Raw genomic sequence first — 19682 nt, 5'->3', positions numbered from 1 at the left:
TAATTTTTTCCCCTTTATATACTAACCAAGGACAACTCACTTCTAATTTCAGATTTTCAGAATTACTTACGTACTCAGATGGGAAACACCACAACAGTGAATATTATAATTAGTACTGTTGACTATCTCTTGCGTCTTCAGGTGAGGAAAAAAAAGATGAAAATGGAGTATAACATATTTGCCTTTCCTTCACTTGTGTAGATTCACATTTTATTGGAATCAAACCTGAAAATTCTCTCAAAAGGGATATGCAAAAGGAAGAATTTTTATTTATTTCATGTAGTTTTGCCTTTGAAAACATGACATTTCAGAATTCTGTGTGAAATCAGATGTTTGATAATGGATTTCATCATGCACTTCTGAAGAGGGTGCACAATATCATAATGAGAAATAGATTGACAAAGATATGCTGAATTTCATCTGAACTACTGATGCAAGTTTTGATGATACAAATACAGACAGTAAATACTGCATAGAGAATTCAAAACTAGAAAAGGTAATACTGTTTTTTTTCTTAGGAATCCATCAGTGACTTCTATTGGTACTATTCAGGAAAGGATGTCATTGATGAATCAGGACAACGTAACTTTTCTAAAGCTCTGGCCGTCACCAAACAAATATTCAATTCTCTTACAGAATATATCCAGGTAAACAGAATGTGTTACTAAAGGTACTAACAGAGAAGTTCCATGCTCACACAGCATGATCATGTTCTTTCATAAATTCGTGAATGCTTTGCACCTATTTTCTTAAAATTTTGATAAAGTTACATGGAATCACTGGACCAGTGTAAAGTGAAAACTAAACAGGCAAACAGCTATGTATTTAACAGGATACAATTTGGTATTCTTGCACTAGATACCCAGAGGTCTTGGAAAACCTTCTCATGTAGCTTCATGGCTGCCTGAGACTTCTTTTTGATTTATTTGTTTTGGTTTATTTGACATAAATAAAAAGTGTTTTTCTTAATTTTTTTTAGGGCCCGTGCATAGGTAATCAACAGAGTCTGGCTCATAGTAGGCTGTGGGATGCAGTTGTTGGCTTTCTTCATGTGTTTGCCAATATGCAAATGAAACTTTCACAGGTATTTTCAACATTAATTGTCACTGTGAACTCACCTTCACTGAAACCAGACTTTACATTTACAGCTCAGTTATACCTTTCTGATAATGAATGTGGCAGTTTGGTCTCTTCTTCCCTGCTGCCAAAACCCAAGGATCTGTAAGAGCAGAAGCACTATTAAAAGCATGGATCCCATGCTGAAGATAAGCAGGCCAAGAGAAAAGCTGAGAAAGATCCAAACAGGGAGGGAGTGTGACATTTGGTCAACTTATCCAGTTAATTATTCAAAGACACTGGGCATGGTGGCACAGGCAGTGTTAATTTCACCATACAGAGCACAGTGGAGTCCCACTCCACATTGTCAGGATTCTGTGTTCTTCTGTGACTTCTGCTTAATGCATCTATACACTCAAACTCTGCACTGAATGCAACAGTGATTTTCTCTCTTATTCAGTGTCTCTGCTGTCCTCTGACTTACACGATTTCTTCCCACCCTACAGAAGCATATCAGAATAGTATTTAGGACCTTAATGTCAAACACAAATCTACTTATCTACTCTGACTTAATGTTCTGTAATAATACTGAACAGTTTTAGTCCTCTTTGAGTGGTAATGCATTATGTCATTAAATATTGCCAGTGAAGTGAAAAAGGATGGATTCTTTCTGAGAGACTTTCAGATCTGTGTAGCAACAATTTTATTTTTTTCCTGATGTCCCTTACCTGCACTTTGGTACTCCTTAATGTTTTATTATAGCTTAACTTTATGGTGTTAATACCTCTGCTGCAGTAAGTTGCATGTTGTATTAGACTTCTGATAGCAATCATAAGAAAATGACAATGAAATGTGGCTGAATAATGTAAATGAAATTTAGCTGATCATCTTTAATACCATTTTTATCTAAATTTATTTAGGTTTCCATATAAATACAAATTAAAAAAAAAAATCTTACAGTCCTTTTTTTTTTTTTTTTTTTTTTTTTAGGACTCTGCACAGATTGAATTGCTTAAGGAACTGCTGGATCTACTAAAGGATATGGTAGTGATGCTCTTGTCACTGCTTGAAGGTTGGACCTGGTTTTCTTTATGGTCAAATATGATTATCTCACCTTCCTAGTGTAAAGCGTAATTATTATGTTCATCTTTCTAAACTGCTTTTTACTTGCCTTTATGTAATTTTGGGGAAAAATACATTCTTCATGTTTATTTAAGAATTATTCTGGAATATATATAGTCATGAAATAGAGGGCTGCTAGACAAAAGCATGTCGGAATAAAAAATACTAATATTTAAGAACATTTTTGTTCTGTTTTCACCACAAATATGAAATGTCATTATTTAAAATGTAGCCGTCAAATAACTTTCTGTTGTAACACACTACTTAGGTAACGTTGTAAATGGAACTATTGGAAAGCAAATGGTGGACACGCTTGTAGAATCATCTAGCAATGTAGAAATGATTTTGAAGTTCTTTGACATGTTCCTGAAGTTAAAAGATCTGACTAATTCAGATGCTTTCAAAGAGTATGATCCAGATGGTAAAGGAATAATTTCCAAGAAGGAATTTCAGAAATCAATGGAGGCCCAAAAACAATACATACAGTCAGAGATTGAGTTCCTGCTGTCCTGTACAGAAGCTGATGAAAACGACATGTTTAATTATGTTGACTTTGTGGAAAGATTCCACGAACCAGCCAAAGACATTGGATTTAATGTAGTAGTATTGCTAACAAACCTTTCAGAGCACATGCCTAATGATCCACGCCTTCAGAGCTTACTTGAGCCTGCAGAAAGTGTTCTTAATTACTTTGAACCATACCTTGGCCGTATTGAAATAATGGGTGGAGCCAAGAAAATAGAAAGAGTTTACTTTGAAATCAGTGAATCCAGTAGAATGCAGTGGGAGAAGCCACAGGTGAAGGAATCTAAAAGACAGTTCATATTTGATGTTGTAAATGAAGGTGGAGAGCAAGAAAAAATGGAACTCTTTGTGAATTTCTGTGAGGACACAATTTTTGAAATGCAGTTAGCATCCCAGATCTCTGAAACAGATTCATCTGAGAGACCCGATGAGGAGGATGAGGCAGAGTCTGCTTATGTAATGGATATTGGAGTTGACGAGGAAGAAGAAAAGTCCCTGGAGCCTGCTTCAGCTTTTGCAGTGGCCTGTGTTGCAGTGAAGAAGAATGTTGCCAACTTTTTTAAAATGGTCACTGTGAAGAATCTTAGGAAACAATACAGGAAAGTTAAAAAGATGACAGTAAAAGAGATGGTGAAAGTGTTTTTCTCCTTTTTCTGGATCCTATTTGTAGGGACATTCCAAATGTTCTTTTCTATAGTGTGGGGGATATTCCAGATCCTTTGGAGTACTGTATTTGGGGGTGGCCTGGTTGAAGGAGCCAAAAATATAAAAGTTACAAAAATATTAGGGGATATGCCTGATCCAACACAGTTTGGAATCCATGATGATGTTATGGAAGCAGAAAAAGCAGAAGTTGCTGAGCATGGCATAAGAGCTGAGCTCGGGGAGTTTGTGAAGAGTGAAAAGGGAGAAACTGACATAATCGCAGACATTTTTGGCATTCCTACAAAGAAAGAAGGATCAAAACATGGTCATGATGCTGGACTTGGAGATATTGCAGAAATCCTTGGTACTGAGATTCAGACACCTTTGGAAAACACAGTTCATAAGAAAAAAAGATTACAGGTAAATTAAAGAGATTTTTAAAATTTATTTTAAGATAATAATGATAATGATAATTATAATAAGCTGCTGAAGGTTAATAACAGATTTATTTGATATATAACTGATTAATATATATTATCCGTAAGAACTTACTTTATAATCTCTACATATTTAAAAACCAACAAGAAATTCTGCTACAGAAAATTTCAGCCCAGTGTTTAGATTTCAGCGCTGAAATTGTTACTGTTCATTTGGACTTTATTCAAAACAAACTGCTAGCAAATTTCTAGTCACAGTTTTTGCTTTAAATGATTTATGGTCATGTTTATTCAGCATACCCCGTATTTTCATAGTATACTTCAAGTACTTTTACAACTCATTATCTCCATAATAATGCCTTATCATTAACATCTTTCTTCTATATGCTTTACATGCAATACAATATCCTTTTTTCCCTATTATTTGAAATATATTTGTCTGAATTTATTGCTAGTTTAATGTTTATAATATAATTATTCTTTACTCTTTTTCCGATTTATAAGCAATATATTTTGTTCCACTCAGCTGGACTAAAGAGAATATTTTTCTGTGTAAAAATGGATAGGACGAAATGTCAAAACCAAAATTTATTTGTCATATTTTGAAGGCATTATGTTTCACTTTACACCTCAGGTCTGTTTCTACTTGTTATTCAAAAGTATCTTTTCTCTCATCATTAACCCACCTCTTTATGGTATATTTTCCAGATATTTTCAAGATGAATCTGTTCAACTTCTTAGTGCATTATTTTCTCTGAATTAGTATGTTTTTCTCCAGATATCGGTTCTTGCCTAAATTGAACTCTTTTTTTGCATATGTTTTTCTCATTTGTTTATTAAATCATTTTTATGTGTGGACTTAAAAATTAAAGTCTATTAAAATCTTGTCTCATTTGGCATAGATATAATGTGGTTTGTATTTTAAAGGAAGTATTTTAATGCAAGAATCTTGGCAGGTATATGTTAACATTTTAGAATCTTCTTCAACAATAGTTGAAGTAAATATTTTATTTCAGATCTGAATGAAAACTTTAGAATATTCTTTACTTTGATTTATACAATTCTCACAGATGTGTTTGATACTATTGATGAAAATGCTCTGTAATTTTTGCAGATAGTTGGAGTCATTAATGTGAAGTCAGTTATGCAATTTATCTAGCTTTTGCCTTTAATATGTTACCTAGTGAAACTTACCAAAGCAATGTTTGCACTAATTGTATATTACAGGAATTGCTATTCATTTCCCATTAAATGCCTTGCGTAAACTAGTTAGAGGAATGGATAGAAAGAATAAGTGGAGCTCCAAGCAGAAACAGCAGTGTAAGAATCAAAAATTCCCTTCAGGAAGTCACTATGTCTTTCTTAGGCATTTGCAATGACAAAACTCACACAAATGGATAGAAGTAGAAAATCAGATCTATAGACTGAAAAAGTGTACTGATAAGATCAGTGACATACACTATATGGCCAGAGAAATAGCAAAATAACCTATGGAATTGTATATGATAAAGCCTTTTAGGCTTTTAGTGTAAGGTTCTACACGAATCTGTGCTGAGGCTTGTGTGGGTTCACAAATTAAAGAAAAGTAGTAGTGACATACCAGTTTGATGATAAGTCTAATTACTGGTAGCAATAAAAAATCGAGAGCTAACTTTTAAGTTGCCTAAAAATAGCAGATAAAAATCAGTGAAGTGATGAATACAGGAGGAAAAGTTATAATTTTACCTGTAAAATGCTTCATTTTGATCGTATTGTTACTGTTCATGTATGAAATCTTGGGAATATAATTGAGTTGTACAATATCAGTTCAATGATAACGTCATTCAAGCAAACTGAAATGTTGAATTGTTGAGAAAGGAAGAGAGGAAACCCCCACATCACTATGCACCATGAACCTTAATTGAAGACCAGGTTCACTCATTTCAAAAAGAGTCTGATAAAACTGGAAAAGATTCAGAGAACATCAATGAGCTGTTAAAACCTGATAAGGAATAAATCTTGTGTACGGAATTAAGTAGGTCAAGGCTCTTCATCCTCGAAAAGAGAAAATTGAGAGAGCATATATGGATAAGGCAGATAGGGATTTATTCATTCTTCTACCACCCTACCCCACAGAAGAACCAGGCATCATGAAACAATCTCTTGATTACCCTCCACTGCCTTGAGATCCTAGGGGAGACTCTTTGTGAAATAATTACACCTGCCTCTTTTGCTAGGTGAGGTTCCACAGATAATATGTGAGATATACAAGGCAAGATCAACTTAATAAATTCTTTCCTATATCCTTTTCCCACATACTTTCCAGAGAAAGGCATCCATATGAGTAGTGGCAGAAACTTTCGATAATGTTGTATATGTATTAACCAGAAATATAGGACCAATAGACAAGTGCTGTCTAAGCACTTCAAGAGAATGCAGAGGTGGATTAAGAGTTAACACAGGTTTTTGCAAAAGGGAATGGAAACAAATTTAAGCACTTTAAATTTCTTTGTGAGTCTAGGATGTCAAGGCCTAAACCTCTTGGACTTCCACTGAAGCTTAGGTACTCAAACTGCATTTGAGATGAGTTTACTTTGATCTTGTAACACCAAGCCTAAGGTGTTTGATATCCAGGCCCCAGCTTTTTGCCGCAGTTAGCCATCTGTAAAATTGTGTATTGGTTTTTCCTTATCTCAAGGGAAAGCTGTAAACACACGCTTGGGAGGGTTGTGTGGTATGCCAGCAAAAGTTTAATGAACCATCAGCCTAGCTAAGATAAATAGCTTGAAGAAAACATTGTGTAAGTAGAAGTTGTTTTAAGTATTTGTCTGTTTTCAGTTGTATTACTTGATCACGGCCAAGTAATTGGGTTTTGTGATATCTAATAGTTACATAGACATTATTCAGATTTTTGATGATAATGTTAATATATTGTTTCTTGTTTCAATCAGTAACTCCACTGAATCTTCGTGGGTGACTTTAGTATCCGGATATGATCTGGATGTAGTTACCTTCATCCTCAGCTGGTCACATAATTTGCCTGATCACTGTATATAATTAAGTTGTTCAGTCAACTGGACTCATTAGAGTATTGATAATTTTATACTGAAATTTTTTTGCCTTTTTTCACTGTTAAAATATAGCCTAAGTTCTCTATCTTTAAAGATCTAACACCTTAAAAGTGCAAAGTGCGATAAAAATATTATTAATTATTTTGTTTCTTAGAAGACAGTAACTAAAGAATTACCAGAATTTTATTTGAATGGATCATTTTGACAGTTAAAATTTTTACAGATATCTGAAATTGCAAAAGAAGCTGGAACACAAAGAAAAGCAGAAGCTGAGAAGGCTGAGTAAGTCAATTTTACAAAATTCCTGCTTAATGCCTTGGTACTTCCTAATGCTAAATAATTTGGCCAGAAATAATGCAAGAAATGCTCAGGATTCAAAGAACTTTATGTACACTTTGTCTCAGCAGTATTTTGAAAATATACTAAGGGGTACATATTAAGTATTTTGCAAACATACTAAAAGATGGCAGACCATCTCACTAGGAAACACAATGGTAATTTGATTTTTGTGGTACTTGACAATTATGCACACATAGCTCTGTGGCCATTGTCTTTTTAAAAATTCACAGAAAAAAGCCCATAACTTCCTTTAAAAATGAGCACCAGCCTTAAAACCCCTCTGCAATTTATCATTACTGCTTTCCGCTTTCCCTACTACCCACTATAATTTTTATGGAATTTTCATTGGATCATTAAAACAAAAGATTTAACTAACTGAACTATTTTTATTTATTGCTGTTTTATGAGATCTTGACAGCAGTTACATTCCTTTGTCCAGTCATCCTATATATGACTGCCTAAACAATATTTAAAATACTTACCTTGCTTTAGCAGCATTCTACATTTAAGGAACATCCTGTCTGCCTGGACCTGCAGCCACACGGCAATAACAGATTAAAATATTTTCTAGAGACACTCAAAAGGTGTCCTAGAGATTCTTACAGATTCAAAAGCTATATATAATTATCTTTTTCTATTTTGCTTCGTGTTTAAAATATTTACTTCAGAGTCATTTATCTTTCTCCTCTTATCTGCCAAAGTTAGGGGTTTTTTGAGCGTATCATCAGTGTCAATACCTTTAGACAATCATATTGATGCCTCAAAATTATTTCACACATATGTAAATCCGGCTTCTTGCTTTTTTTTCTTGGGGGTTTTTTTTTTTTTTTTTTTTTTTTTTTTTTTTTTTTTTTTTTTAGTAAATAAATTTTTCTAATGCTACATACAGTATAAAAACTAAATTTCAAAGCCAAACTTAATTAACTCAGATTCATTTGAAATTAATGCATTTACATTTGGCCAGGTATTTTTGTTTAGTTAACCTTTCTTCTAGCATGGAAGATGGTGAGAAACAAGATAAAGCAAAGGAAGTACAATCTGAGCAGCTAGAAGAGGGAAAAATGAAGAAAAAGAAGAGAAGGCATGGACAAAAAATTGAGAAGCCAGAGGCTGTTATGGCTAACTTCTTCAAAGCTTTGGAAATTTATCAAACAAAGATGCTTGTAAGTTTGTCTTATATTCTTTAGCCATTCAGTTTTCATTTATAGAACCCTTTTTTGATATTTTATGTAGAATTGTCGTCATAAAGGTAAATTTGGCATGAGTGTTCAGACAATTGGCTCTAGTCAATCCCTTGTGATTTTATAATACTTCGTAGAGTTATATAATTGTTTCTATGTGAAATTTCTAACAGGACAGATGAGCCTCTTGAGCTCCTTCTTAGGAGCTTTCTGTTTTCCATAATCTAATTTCTAGAATCTTTAACTCTACTTTCTATTTTCTTTATTCTTAAAATTATGAGATGTTGAATTCTCTGAAAACTCAAGTATTTTTTTTCCAGTATTCTAACCTAGATTTCCACACTTCTTTGTGTTTCAGTCTTCTCTGACTTATAATTTTAGGGCCATTATTTTTAATTCCATTTATCATGAAAAGCGGGGGATAAGCTTCCGAGAAATGCTCTTGCTTATTATAACTGATATGAAGGCAACACAATTATGTATTTACTGTTTTAAAAATCTTGCTATCTATTTTTCTTATTTTGATCTTACAGCCTACCTTTAATTTTTTTTTTTTTAACTTTCAGAACTACTTGGCAAGAAATTTTTACAATTTAAGGTTTCTTGCTCTATTTGTTGCATTTGCCATCAATTTTATTCTTCTATTTTACAAGGTAAGGTAACATTGTTTTTAAAATACTTAGTACTAGAGGATACAATAGTTTAATGTATGTAACTATTCTATTTTTATTTTATTCAGCCTGAATTAAAAAAAGGTTTATTTAATTTCTCCTTCATAGTTGAGTTTCTAGGCATTTTTCATTTAATCACATGTCTGTTATTGTTTGGACTGTTAATCTTGTGGGAAAATTGAAATTGACTAAAATAATTCAAATGTCAAAACGGTTGAATTATTTTTCTTTCATTTTTTCTCAAGATATTTAGAGACTTCAGTTAATCTGATTATTCTCAGTTACCTTTTTTTTTAATAGTAGGCTACAGTTCTTTTAGTTTAGCTTACTGATGAAGAATGCTATACATTCACACTTTAAACCTAATCTTAGAGGTTCACCTGAATCTAGAGCTGTTTCAGGTTCTGGTGTGTAATACCAGATGACACAAAGTAGAACATCTTCTGCAGCCTCCACCAATTTCCTTCATGCATCTTCACAACCTTGAAATGAAACAGGTTAGAATTCAATAAAGATAACTCTCATCCATAAAGGCCTAATTTTCCCCCCTTCTGGAGTCTGGAAGAAGAGTTCTGATTTATCTGTATCCTGAAATATGGACCTTTTGATTTTCCCCTCCTAGATATAGAATGAAAGTTGATAAGCTGATGAACCCTGTGATTTCCAGTATTACATATTCTATTACATATTCTGTTACCTAAAACCAAGAACTTCAACAACAAAAGCAGCTGACTGAACATTCTGTCTAGAAATAACTGAGTCCTCTTCTCAAAAACCTTGAAATGTAACTCCTATAACGCAATTATGTTCTCAGAGGCAGAGCAGGTAAAGATGTGAAAAGCTCTTGGAAACTGGGCAGAATGTACGTGCACATTCCAGGAGAAAGATGTCATGGCTGTTTAGAGCTTCCTCCTTGTCTCTTTCATTCCTTCCCATAAGGTTAGAGAAGATGGACTTCAAATATACATGTAGAATTCTGCTTTTGTCTATGCCGGTCTCCTTTTCTCCTCATTCTCTCCTGCTTTTCTTTGAGTCTGGTGGGTGACAACCCATTCTGTTGCAGAGCAAGGACAAAAGTTGATGTCTATCAGTGCAAGCCTATCTGTCAGACATAAGAAAGGGTCAGTGGGAGTCAAACAGGACTGAAAAGGACTTTCAGATAAAGCTGTCATAAAAGTGCCTGTAGGGATTTTATTTTAAAGGGCAGGTTTTTAAAGTCACTGGAAGAATTTAGGGCAGTATGTCAGCTGATGAAATACTGTATATAATTTGTAAGTTCTAAACTGAGTCATGAAGCAAAAAGTTATGAACAGCGTGTACAAGTTGATTATATGAAAATTTTGCTTCTTTTTAAACTCAAGTAATCAGGAACTATGTAGATTACAAAAAAACCCCTGAATTCAGTCATAATAGATGACCCTGTCATTCCTCGCTTCTTCCAAGAAATCATTTTTGCCTGTTTCATTTGTTTTAGTTTTGCTACAGCATTGTTAGAGATTTGTAAACTGCCTGCTTTTTTCCGATTTTCTTCTCAGTGCTATGACATGTTGTAGAGACTTCTGTTGCGCAAATGAAGAATGTTTAAAGCTGATGATCTATCTTCCCTTGAGCAGGCTTTGCAAACATCATGTGTCATTAGAGTATAGGGAAAGCTTTTATTTTGTTTTCAATGTGCTTGAATTTTTCTCAGGTGACAGAAGAGCCACTTGATGAAGTGGAGGAAGACTCTAATCTCTGGAATTCCTTTGCTGAAGAAGAAGAGGAGGAGGGCATGGTGTTTTTTGTTTTAGAAGAAAGTACAGGCTACATGGCACCTGCTCTCAGAGCACTGGCAGTTATTCATACTGTCATTTCCTTTGTCTGTGTGATTGGATACTACTGCTTAAAGGCAAGTTCTTAATCTTACTGCTAATCTGTTTGGCATTGTCCCACATTGGCTATGTCCCACAGTGGCTTGTGGTGCTAATACTGGAATACCTGTTTTTACCTGGCTGTTTACAAATTCTCACTGCTCAATAGGTATATGTTTTCCTCCTATGTTCTGACCAGCAAAAATGGAGTTAGTTTTCTTCCTAGCAGTGTGCGTGTGTTTTGGATTTGTGGTTAAAACAGTGCAGGTAACACAGAGACAGTTGGCTATTGCTGGGCAGTGTTTGCATAGTGCAAGGGCTCTTTCTTTGCTTTACCCACTCTGTGCATCCTTCAGCAGGTATGCTGGGAGGGGTCACAGCCAGCACAGCTCAGCCAGCCAGCCAGAGCAATATTCCATGGCATGTAGCATCACACTCAGCAATAAAAGGCCGTGTGTGGGGGAGAACTGAGGCTTGACTGCCAAGGTGGCCAATGCTCAGAGGCTGCCTAGGCATTGATCTGCCTGTGGGAGATTCTTGTGATGTTTGGTCTTACATTTTTAGTGTTATAGAGGCAAAAATTCAAAAACCATGACAAAGATGGCCACTGTCATTTTCACAGGTCCCTCTGGTTGTATTCAAGAGGGAAAAGGAGGTAGCCAGAAAGCTGGAATTTGATGGACTGTACATAACTGAACAACCCACTGAGGATGATATTAAAGGGCAATGGGATCGCCTTGTTATAAATACTCCGTAAGTAAAATTAAATTACTGTATGCTTATGAATATTATAGCTCATTAAGCCACTGATCTAGAACCTTTCCTGCCCATCTGCCACTTAGTTAATCTAAAAGAAAGGCATTTAGCACCTTATATTAGATGCCACAGAAGTAGATTCTAACATTAAATCCTGTATTACCTTTTTATTTAATAAATACTATGATAACACATACTTTCCACCTCCTTTTCATTTTCTAGGCTTTGCAAGAATTATGTATTTCACCTCACAATGTCCCTCCAAGTAATTTCATGTATTAGTCTCTATTGAGAAAATTTTAAAAAGATAACTTTCATTCTTTCCAGTGACACTATCTCACTTGTACCATAATACTCTTGTCCCTTTCTTTCCCATTCCTTGTTAAAGAAATTTGTATGTGACGAGAGGACTAAATCTAGTGAAAAATAGCATTCCTAGAATTTGAGTAGGTCTGACAGGAATTTCTGTCAAGTTGTAGACATTAGCAAATACTGTAGTTGTCATACACTGATTCTAAGAGTCTCAGTAAGCTGCAGCAGTTTGTGACCCAGACAAAATAGCAAGTCAGCTCTCTTCCCACAGAAAGAATGCCTTAATACAGGCTGGTTTTCAGAATTTACTGGCAGGTTTAGATCAGCTATTAGAAAGAAGTTCTTTACTACAACAGTGGTGAGGCACTGGAACAGGTTGCCCAGAGAAGCTGTGGATGCCACAGCCCTCAAAGTGTTCAAGGCCAGGCTGGAAGGGGCTTTGAGCAACCTGGTCTAGAGGAAGCTGGCCCTGCTCTTGGCAGGAAGTTGGAACTAGGTGATCTTTAAGGTCCCTTCCATCTTTGTTTCCACAATTAGAATTTCTAATTTCTAACTGAAAATTCTTGAGCTTTGTCTTCCTACACCTAAGTTTTAAGATTTTTTTCTTGATTTCCTTCAGTGGTACGGACTATCATGTATTATTACAGTAACAACAGAAGGTAATTGGGAAACTGGAGAGCTTGCTTATTTTCCAACCAGTTTCTTTCACTACTGATAGCAACCCATCTAGATACCCAATAGGTTTATCTTCAGCAAAAAGAAGCACCAATTAATGAAATATATTGTCTTATCCCTAATGACATGCTGTACAGTCTGTTCTCAGCATGTTGCACTGGCTACTGAAGTTAAACAAAAGATTAAAGCGTATTTAAGCTGGCTAATCGTTCCCTCTGATGTTAACTGAGTCTTGAGGTTTAGTGCAAGTGCTGTACAATCAGAGTAACCACTGCTGGAGGGTACCTAGTGTTCTGTATAAACTGAAATGTATTTTATGTAACTGGAAAAAAGTAATTAAAAGAGCTAAAGAGGTACTCTGAAAAATTATTGAATGATTTTGGTAAAAGAGATAGACACAAGCTGGCTACACGATGACATATTTTGCTTAAAGTCTGAGAAATCAAGCAAAAAATAATACAGAACATTGGACTAGAATTTACCATCCATTGGAGTCACTAGGAGCATTTAACTTTATCTGGATTAATTTAATTCAGAATTCCAATTCAGAAAGGTAACAGTTGGAGCACAGACATCGGGAAGTATGCCTCACATCCCAGCAGAACATTGTTCTGGAATCTCATTTTTCTTGTGCTAGCGCTTACTTTGTTTTACCAATACTGTCCTTTAGTTTGAGTAGTTATTTTTCTCTTTTACATTCCTGCAAATTTTCTCAACTCAGTGTTATTTCCAGGAAATAAGAAGAGAAAAATCTTCAACTTTGTAGTGTTTCCTGCTAACTGGCATTCCTCAGAATGGATATAATATACAGCAAGATCATTAGAATTAGCAGTTCTTGGATACTGCTCTAAATATATATATAATTTGCTATATATTGGCAAATGATCATCTTGAATTTTCTTGGCAAGTTTAGTATTTTTAAATTTTATGTTGGCAAACAGTTGACTGGTTCTCAAGTGTCTCAGCCTCTATTTTAAAATGTAATACAAGGAACTTAAAATTATTTATGCTTTAAGATTCTCTTATTTTTCTCTGCAAATCATTGTCTGGTTTGATTTTTCTGGCTAGGGGTGATAACGTATTTATTTAGGAGATGAATGATATTACAGAGACTAACCTGCTAATATGGAATTGTTAAGCTGTCCTTTTGTAGCCAGTCATATCTGTGGGTGGGAAAAAGAAAGGGGGAAGATGATATTGCAGCAAATTATTATTAATAACAGCTGTTGTCCACCTGAGAACAAATCATTCTCCTGATCTGAAGCCCAGTGAGTGAACAAAATTTGCAATGATCAGGAACATTGTATTTTCTTTTTTGCTGTTGTTTTTTTTTTTTTTCCCCCTTTCCCCTAACAAGTTAAATAACTTGCAATACTTTTGCCTTATCTATTTAGGTCCTTCCCTAACAATTACTGGGACAAATTTGTGAAACGGAAGGTAGGCTTTTTATATTTCTATTATGTTTTTCAGAGCAATAATCTACTATTGGGTTAATTCGGATATCTGTATAATATGCTTCTGTACACATAAATGCAGAAATAACTGAGAACTGGAATTTGTTTTATGGAAATCATTGTTGTGTTAAATATCTCAGTGAACAGGCAGCTGTGGCGTAGGTGGGAGGAGGGAGGAAGACAGAAGGCTGTGGTTTCCTTCCTAGACTCAGGCATTTGAAATAACTTTGTGCTGTCAATCACCAGCAGGTCTAATTTACAATCATTGTCATCTTTAGGATACAAAGCCCCCTCATTGCCCTAAAAAAAGAAAAACATGCCAGCTTAAATGACAGCAAATTATACATAAGCTTTCAGATAATAGCCTTTAATAGCTTCTATTTTTCTTTTTTATACCCCCAGGTTTCCTGGGAGTTCTTACTGTTCTAGTGGTGTTAATTGTGAAGGACTTTTTTTTTTTTTTTAAATTCCTGACAACTAATGGTCTAAAGTAAGTGAATGTCACTGAGGAGTTTCTGTGAGCAAAAGCTTCTCTTCTTCCCTTTCTAGGTTATTAACAAGTATGGAGACTTATACGGAGCAGAACGCATTGCAGAACTTCTGGGTTTGGACAAAAGTGCCCTTGATTTTAGTCCAGTGGAAGAGAGCAAACCAGAAGAGGCATCTCTTGTGTCATGGTATGACTTCTGAACTTCAGAGACAAATTATGTGTTGGTATAACTTCACCATCAAAGATAAAAACTGATCTCATTTTGAAACTGTTGCAATGTTTTCCTCAACATGGCAAATTGAAATGGAAAAGTCTTCCTAGTGTGGAAGTAAAACAAAATAGCTTTTTGTTTGTTCTAAACCACAGTTGTGTTATAAAAGCAAGAAAAAAAAATCAGCAAATTTTTGCTGATACAGCTGGCCGCTCTTTCATTTTAAACAATAATTAATGGAGCATTTAAAGGTCTTACAACAGAGTTTATAAAACAAAGGACAGTAAAAGTGTTGATAATAAATACCTAGATAAAAGGTGTCTAGTACAGATTCAGAGATGTTTACCTGACTTAACCAGTCAGTCTGGATGAGAGCTTGAAAGTGTCACAGTTCCAAGTGCTCCTATAGGAGTTGGTTTTCTCAGTATGTAAGATGCACAAGAATGATTTCCCTTTTCATGCCATCCAATGGATAATAAAACATTCAGAATATTGCAGAAGGCATTCCCTTTTCTCTTGGTTTTTCTGGCAATATTTTACACTAGACAGAACACTTACCTCTTGAATTAAGCAATTTGTGTTTCACATCCCACTACTTTTGGCACAGATTTTAATTTTTTTAAGTCTGGAAGACGGCCGTATCAGTATTCCTGAAATTGTTACACCAGTTTTGTTGGTTTGGAAGCTATGGTGCTCAGAATTAATACTCTCTGAAAAATGAAGCATCCAGACCACTCAAAAAATGAACAGTTAATTTATATCAACACTTTCAGCAAAAACATGTGAAGTGCCAAAACTAGTTTGCTGTTTGTAAATACAACAATTATAAATAAAATTTTGTAAATACAGAATTCAATACTTATTTTTGACATTTATGCATTTCAAAAACTTTGTATTTCTTAGGCTAAGCTCCATTGATACAAAGTACCACATCTGGAAGCTCGGAGTAGTTTTCACTGATAATGTAAGTATGTTAGCCTAGAAAAAAGTGCTTTGATTTACTCTAAACACGGTTGTATGTCTTCAACCATCTACTTTTATTTTAAACAAGCATACAGAAATAATATTGCATTACAGGGCCATTTTAAAGTATTTTTTTCTGTCTTGTGATTAGACTAGATATTTTAATCAGAATTATATACTGCACAGTATAGATGGTTATAACTGCTATTATAGTACATTATTGATTAAATTAATGGTTTAAAAGGTAGATTAATAATTACTTGCCCTTACCAGCAACAGTGGGCAAACCTCTTTGGTTCAGCCTCAAGGAATAACCCTGGGGAGTGTTCCCACTCAAATAAGAATCTACACACGTCCCTTGGGAGTGCTAGAAATCCCTGCCATTAAAATGCAGGACTGAGCTTTTACAACATAAAGTGATTGACTGGAACTCACATGTTCCCAGGCTAGTCATGCTAGCTCAGCAGAGCACCATTCATCTTGAAATAAATTATTAGTAATACCAATCAGCGGTTGCTCTATGAGGAGACACCTGCCTTCCACATCCCTGCCAGTGGCAGTAGCTGTCAGGATTTTTCACACCCTTGTGATATTTATTTTTGAGGCTGTCAAGTCTCAGCATTTTTCAACAGCAAAAGCAGTATGATATCCCCCTCTATCACTGTTAATTTTCAAAAGTTGGGTGAAATTTGAGCTGTTTAGTCCCTACATAGGCAGTGTCCTAATACAACTTGAGTGACTTAAAAACACTATGTTCTGGATCCAATAACCCACATCAGCACCTGCTAACGCTCTGCACTTTTCACTCTCTCTGTAGTCATTTTTATACTTAGCTTGGTACACAACTATGTCTATCCTTGGGCACTACAACAACTTCTTCTTTGCTGCTCATCTGCTGGATATTGCTATGGGTTTTAAGACATTGCGAACGATTTTGTCTTCAGTCACTCACAATGGCAAACAGGTTAGTGCTACGTGCAAAGGTTTGAAAATAAATACACTTTGTAAAAGTACTGGAAAAAAAAATTTTGTACTGGAAATATTGAAATGCAATTCATTTTTATAATGATAGTATTGACTGTAACTTCTGCAGCACACTTAATCCATGTTAAATCCTATGAAATTATAACAATCCAAGTGACCAACTGACAACAGATAAAGAAGTGTTGTACACAATACAAACACAAACTATTTTAGAAAAATACAAGATTATGAATTATTACCTAACCAGCTCCTTCTATATTCTCAATGATGAGCTGATTAGTGATAAATATTAAGAATCCCTCCTTAGCTACAGCAGTAATAATGATCTGGACACTGAGATTTCAACACCTGGCTAATAAGAAGGTGCTTAAAGGTGTGGGCATTCTGCGATGTGGGATATGATTCTATGGCACTTTGTCATGCAAAAATCAGGTTAATAAAGTGTACTTCTAAAATTAATTGTTTAAATTTCTGCAGGGAATCATGCTCTGATCTCCAAAGAATCCATGTTCCTAGCTACCATAACAACAAACACCAAGCTTTACAGTTACTTTTAAACTCATATTTAAGAAATCTAAATTCCCCAAAATATAATTTCTAACATACATATTCCATTCCTTCTCAAATGCAGTAGATATATTCTAAGCCCACTCCTATTTCCTGCTAGATTTGTCAAAGCATTTTAAACCACATGATGTTTTGGAAGAGGCATAAAAATATACCCACCCAAGGTGATGATGTGTTACCATCGCACAAACAAATTAAATCTCTGGTTTTATACGATTTATTTTACTCCAGGATGACCAATTTTGTATGAGTTTTAATGATTGTAATGATTTTTGCATTTTCCTTATGAAATTTTAAAATGTAATAGTCAAAACTGAGCATAGCTGACAAGACTGTTTTAACTCAAGACCCTGGCTTTTAGATTCTTAACAAGCAATGAACAGTTTTTCTAATCCTGCTGCTTTTCTGGCTAGCAAATATTAGCACTGAAAGACAGCTGCAGATTTCTGAATTGAAATGTTCACTTTGGGAGCATACTGACAGATTTGCAGATAGTGATAATTGATCAGCTTGTCCTTCAGTACTCTCATGTTTCTTTTAAAAGGGTAAATACTGGTTGTTGCATTTTTAAAAATATATAGCTTTCAGTAAACTCCTCTCCAGAGCTGTATCTTCTAACAGCTACTTCAACAGACAATATATCTAGTCTCATTAAATGCTAAACTTTTTTCACCTAATGATTTTATTTCCTTACAGGCAGTACCTGGAAATTACTTACCCTTACCTAAAAAATTTTCTCTCCATTTTAACCATGGCTTTTCTAAACAGCTTTGAAAGAGAAAAAGATTATGATATAGCCTTCATGAGTCCTAATAAGTCCCAGTTGAACTTCTCAAATTATCTAAAGGGTTTTATTTTTATTACTTAATTTTATTGTATATCCAGTGTTTCAAGTTACTATAATTGAACTTTTAAACTAAAGAGTGTAAAAAATTGCTTTGGTGATACACTCATAACTGCTGTCTTTAGTTTCCTTATTGGGCAAAGTACAATATCACCCATTTTCAATATTTAAGGCAATGCACCAAGCAGGCATGTCTCTTCTGACAAAATGATATTGAGACCTATTTTTGTGTCACATCTCCACACACAGCTTGTACTTACTGTGGGACTCCTCGCTGTAGTAGTGTACCTTTACACTGTGGTGGCCTTCAACTTCTTCCGCAAATTCTACAACAAAAGCGAAGATGAAGATGAACCAGACATGAAGTGTGATGACATGATGACGGTAACTAAAACATCACCTGCATGCCTCAAATATCATCCTCAATTTTCAAAGAGATACTTTAGAGAGAATGATAAGTAAGGAGGGATGTTTGTTGTTAAACCCATTGGCTTCTTCTTCTCGATACACGTAATTTTGGAAATACAAATAGTCTTGAAATTCCCTCTGCATTCTCCAGTGGTCTAAACTCAACAGCAAATAGATGACCCATAGGGAGATATTCTGAATTTTTCTCCTAAATACTCTGGTTTATGATGTGCCACAATGATTTTACAGCTGAGGATGGCAAACACTCAAAGTAAAAAAGGAATTTCTTGACAAACTGGTCAGAGGTCCAAAAAAGAAGCTATGTTGTCACAACAAAGAAGCCCCATTTGTTCCCAAAGTTCGCAAGTGTGCAAGCTCTTCCTGTCCTTATTTAGGTTATATGAATTAAGTGATGTTACTAGCTCTGCTCCAAAATTACAATTAGTAATTTAGTCATGAAGAAAGAAGGGTGAGAAAATAGAAACTACAACTTATGGGTGATACCAATTTACAGTCTGATTTCTACCCATTACCACTGAGTGTTATTTCTGTCAAAATAAACAGATATATTATTAATGTATGAAGAGGATTTGATTTTCTTACTGCATACAGAAAACAAAAATTTAGGTATTAAAAATGTAATATTCTGAGTTCAGGACCAGCTGATATCTCCCATGGAACGGAAACTCTCTGCCCTGCATTTTACACCAGAGATAGACTAAAATACCTCAGAACAGAAGTGTATTGTAAAATAGACTTCACAGAAAGATCCTCCCTATTCTTGATCTTTCTTTCAAACACTCAGTGCAGGTTAGACATGCAAATTACAGAAATTATGAAACCTGCCCAAACTTTGTGAGCCGAATACTATGGTCTGGTCATAAAATAGGTATAGGAATAATTCGAATAATAAAACTATAGTACATTATAAACCCCTCTATCAAGTGAGGTAAATCAATTCTAAGCTACATTTTAAAGTATTATTAAACTAGCACTAGCATCTTAACGTCATCAGTAAAACTGCATTATAAAAATGGATGTATAGTTCTGTTTAGTGTTTGCGAGTGCCAGGTTTTATACTTATTATTTAACACCCACTGCTGTCTAATGTGACTCCAGAAAACTGACTGTGCTTAGAGATT

The 19682-nt window shown here is 34.8% G+C and overlaps 1 protein-coding gene across 13 annotated transcripts in view; it reads left to right on the top strand.

Annotated features, from left to right (window-relative positions):
* The window catches only part of RYR3 (ryanodine receptor 3), a 194929-nt gene that overhangs the window by 169688 nt on the left and 5559 nt on the right, over positions 1-19682 (top strand). For all 13 annotated transcript variants that reach the window (XM_040067396.2, XM_040067397.2, XM_058420965.1 and 10 more), the window contains 15 exons: positions 53-141; positions 519-647; positions 980-1084; positions 2047-2128; positions 2447-3768; positions 7059-7117; positions 8169-8337; positions 8922-9008; positions 10717-10914; positions 11499-11629; positions 14014-14056; positions 14623-14750; positions 15678-15738; positions 16555-16701; positions 18382-18516. In XM_040067396.2, coding sequence (XP_039923330.1) covers positions 53-141; positions 519-647; positions 980-1084; positions 2047-2128; positions 2447-3768; positions 7059-7117; positions 8169-8337; positions 8922-9008; positions 10717-10914; positions 11499-11629; positions 14014-14056; positions 14623-14750; positions 15678-15738; positions 16555-16701; positions 18382-18516 — 2885 coding nt within the window. The remainder of the gene's footprint in view (positions 1-52; positions 142-518; positions 648-979; positions 1085-2046; positions 2129-2446; positions 3769-7058; positions 7118-8168; positions 8338-8921; positions 9009-10716; positions 10915-11498; positions 11630-14013; positions 14057-14622; positions 14751-15677; positions 15739-16554; positions 16702-18381; positions 18517-19682) is intronic.

This window comes from Hirundo rustica, chromosome 6, assembly GCF_015227805.2.
Source record: "Hirundo rustica isolate bHirRus1 chromosome 6, bHirRus1.pri.v3, whole genome shotgun sequence".
Taxonomy (NCBI): domain Eukaryota; kingdom Metazoa; phylum Chordata; class Aves; order Passeriformes; family Hirundinidae; genus Hirundo; species Hirundo rustica.
The sequence above is the reverse complement of the archived record's forward strand: the minus strand, read 5'-3'. Positions and strand labels throughout refer to the sequence as shown.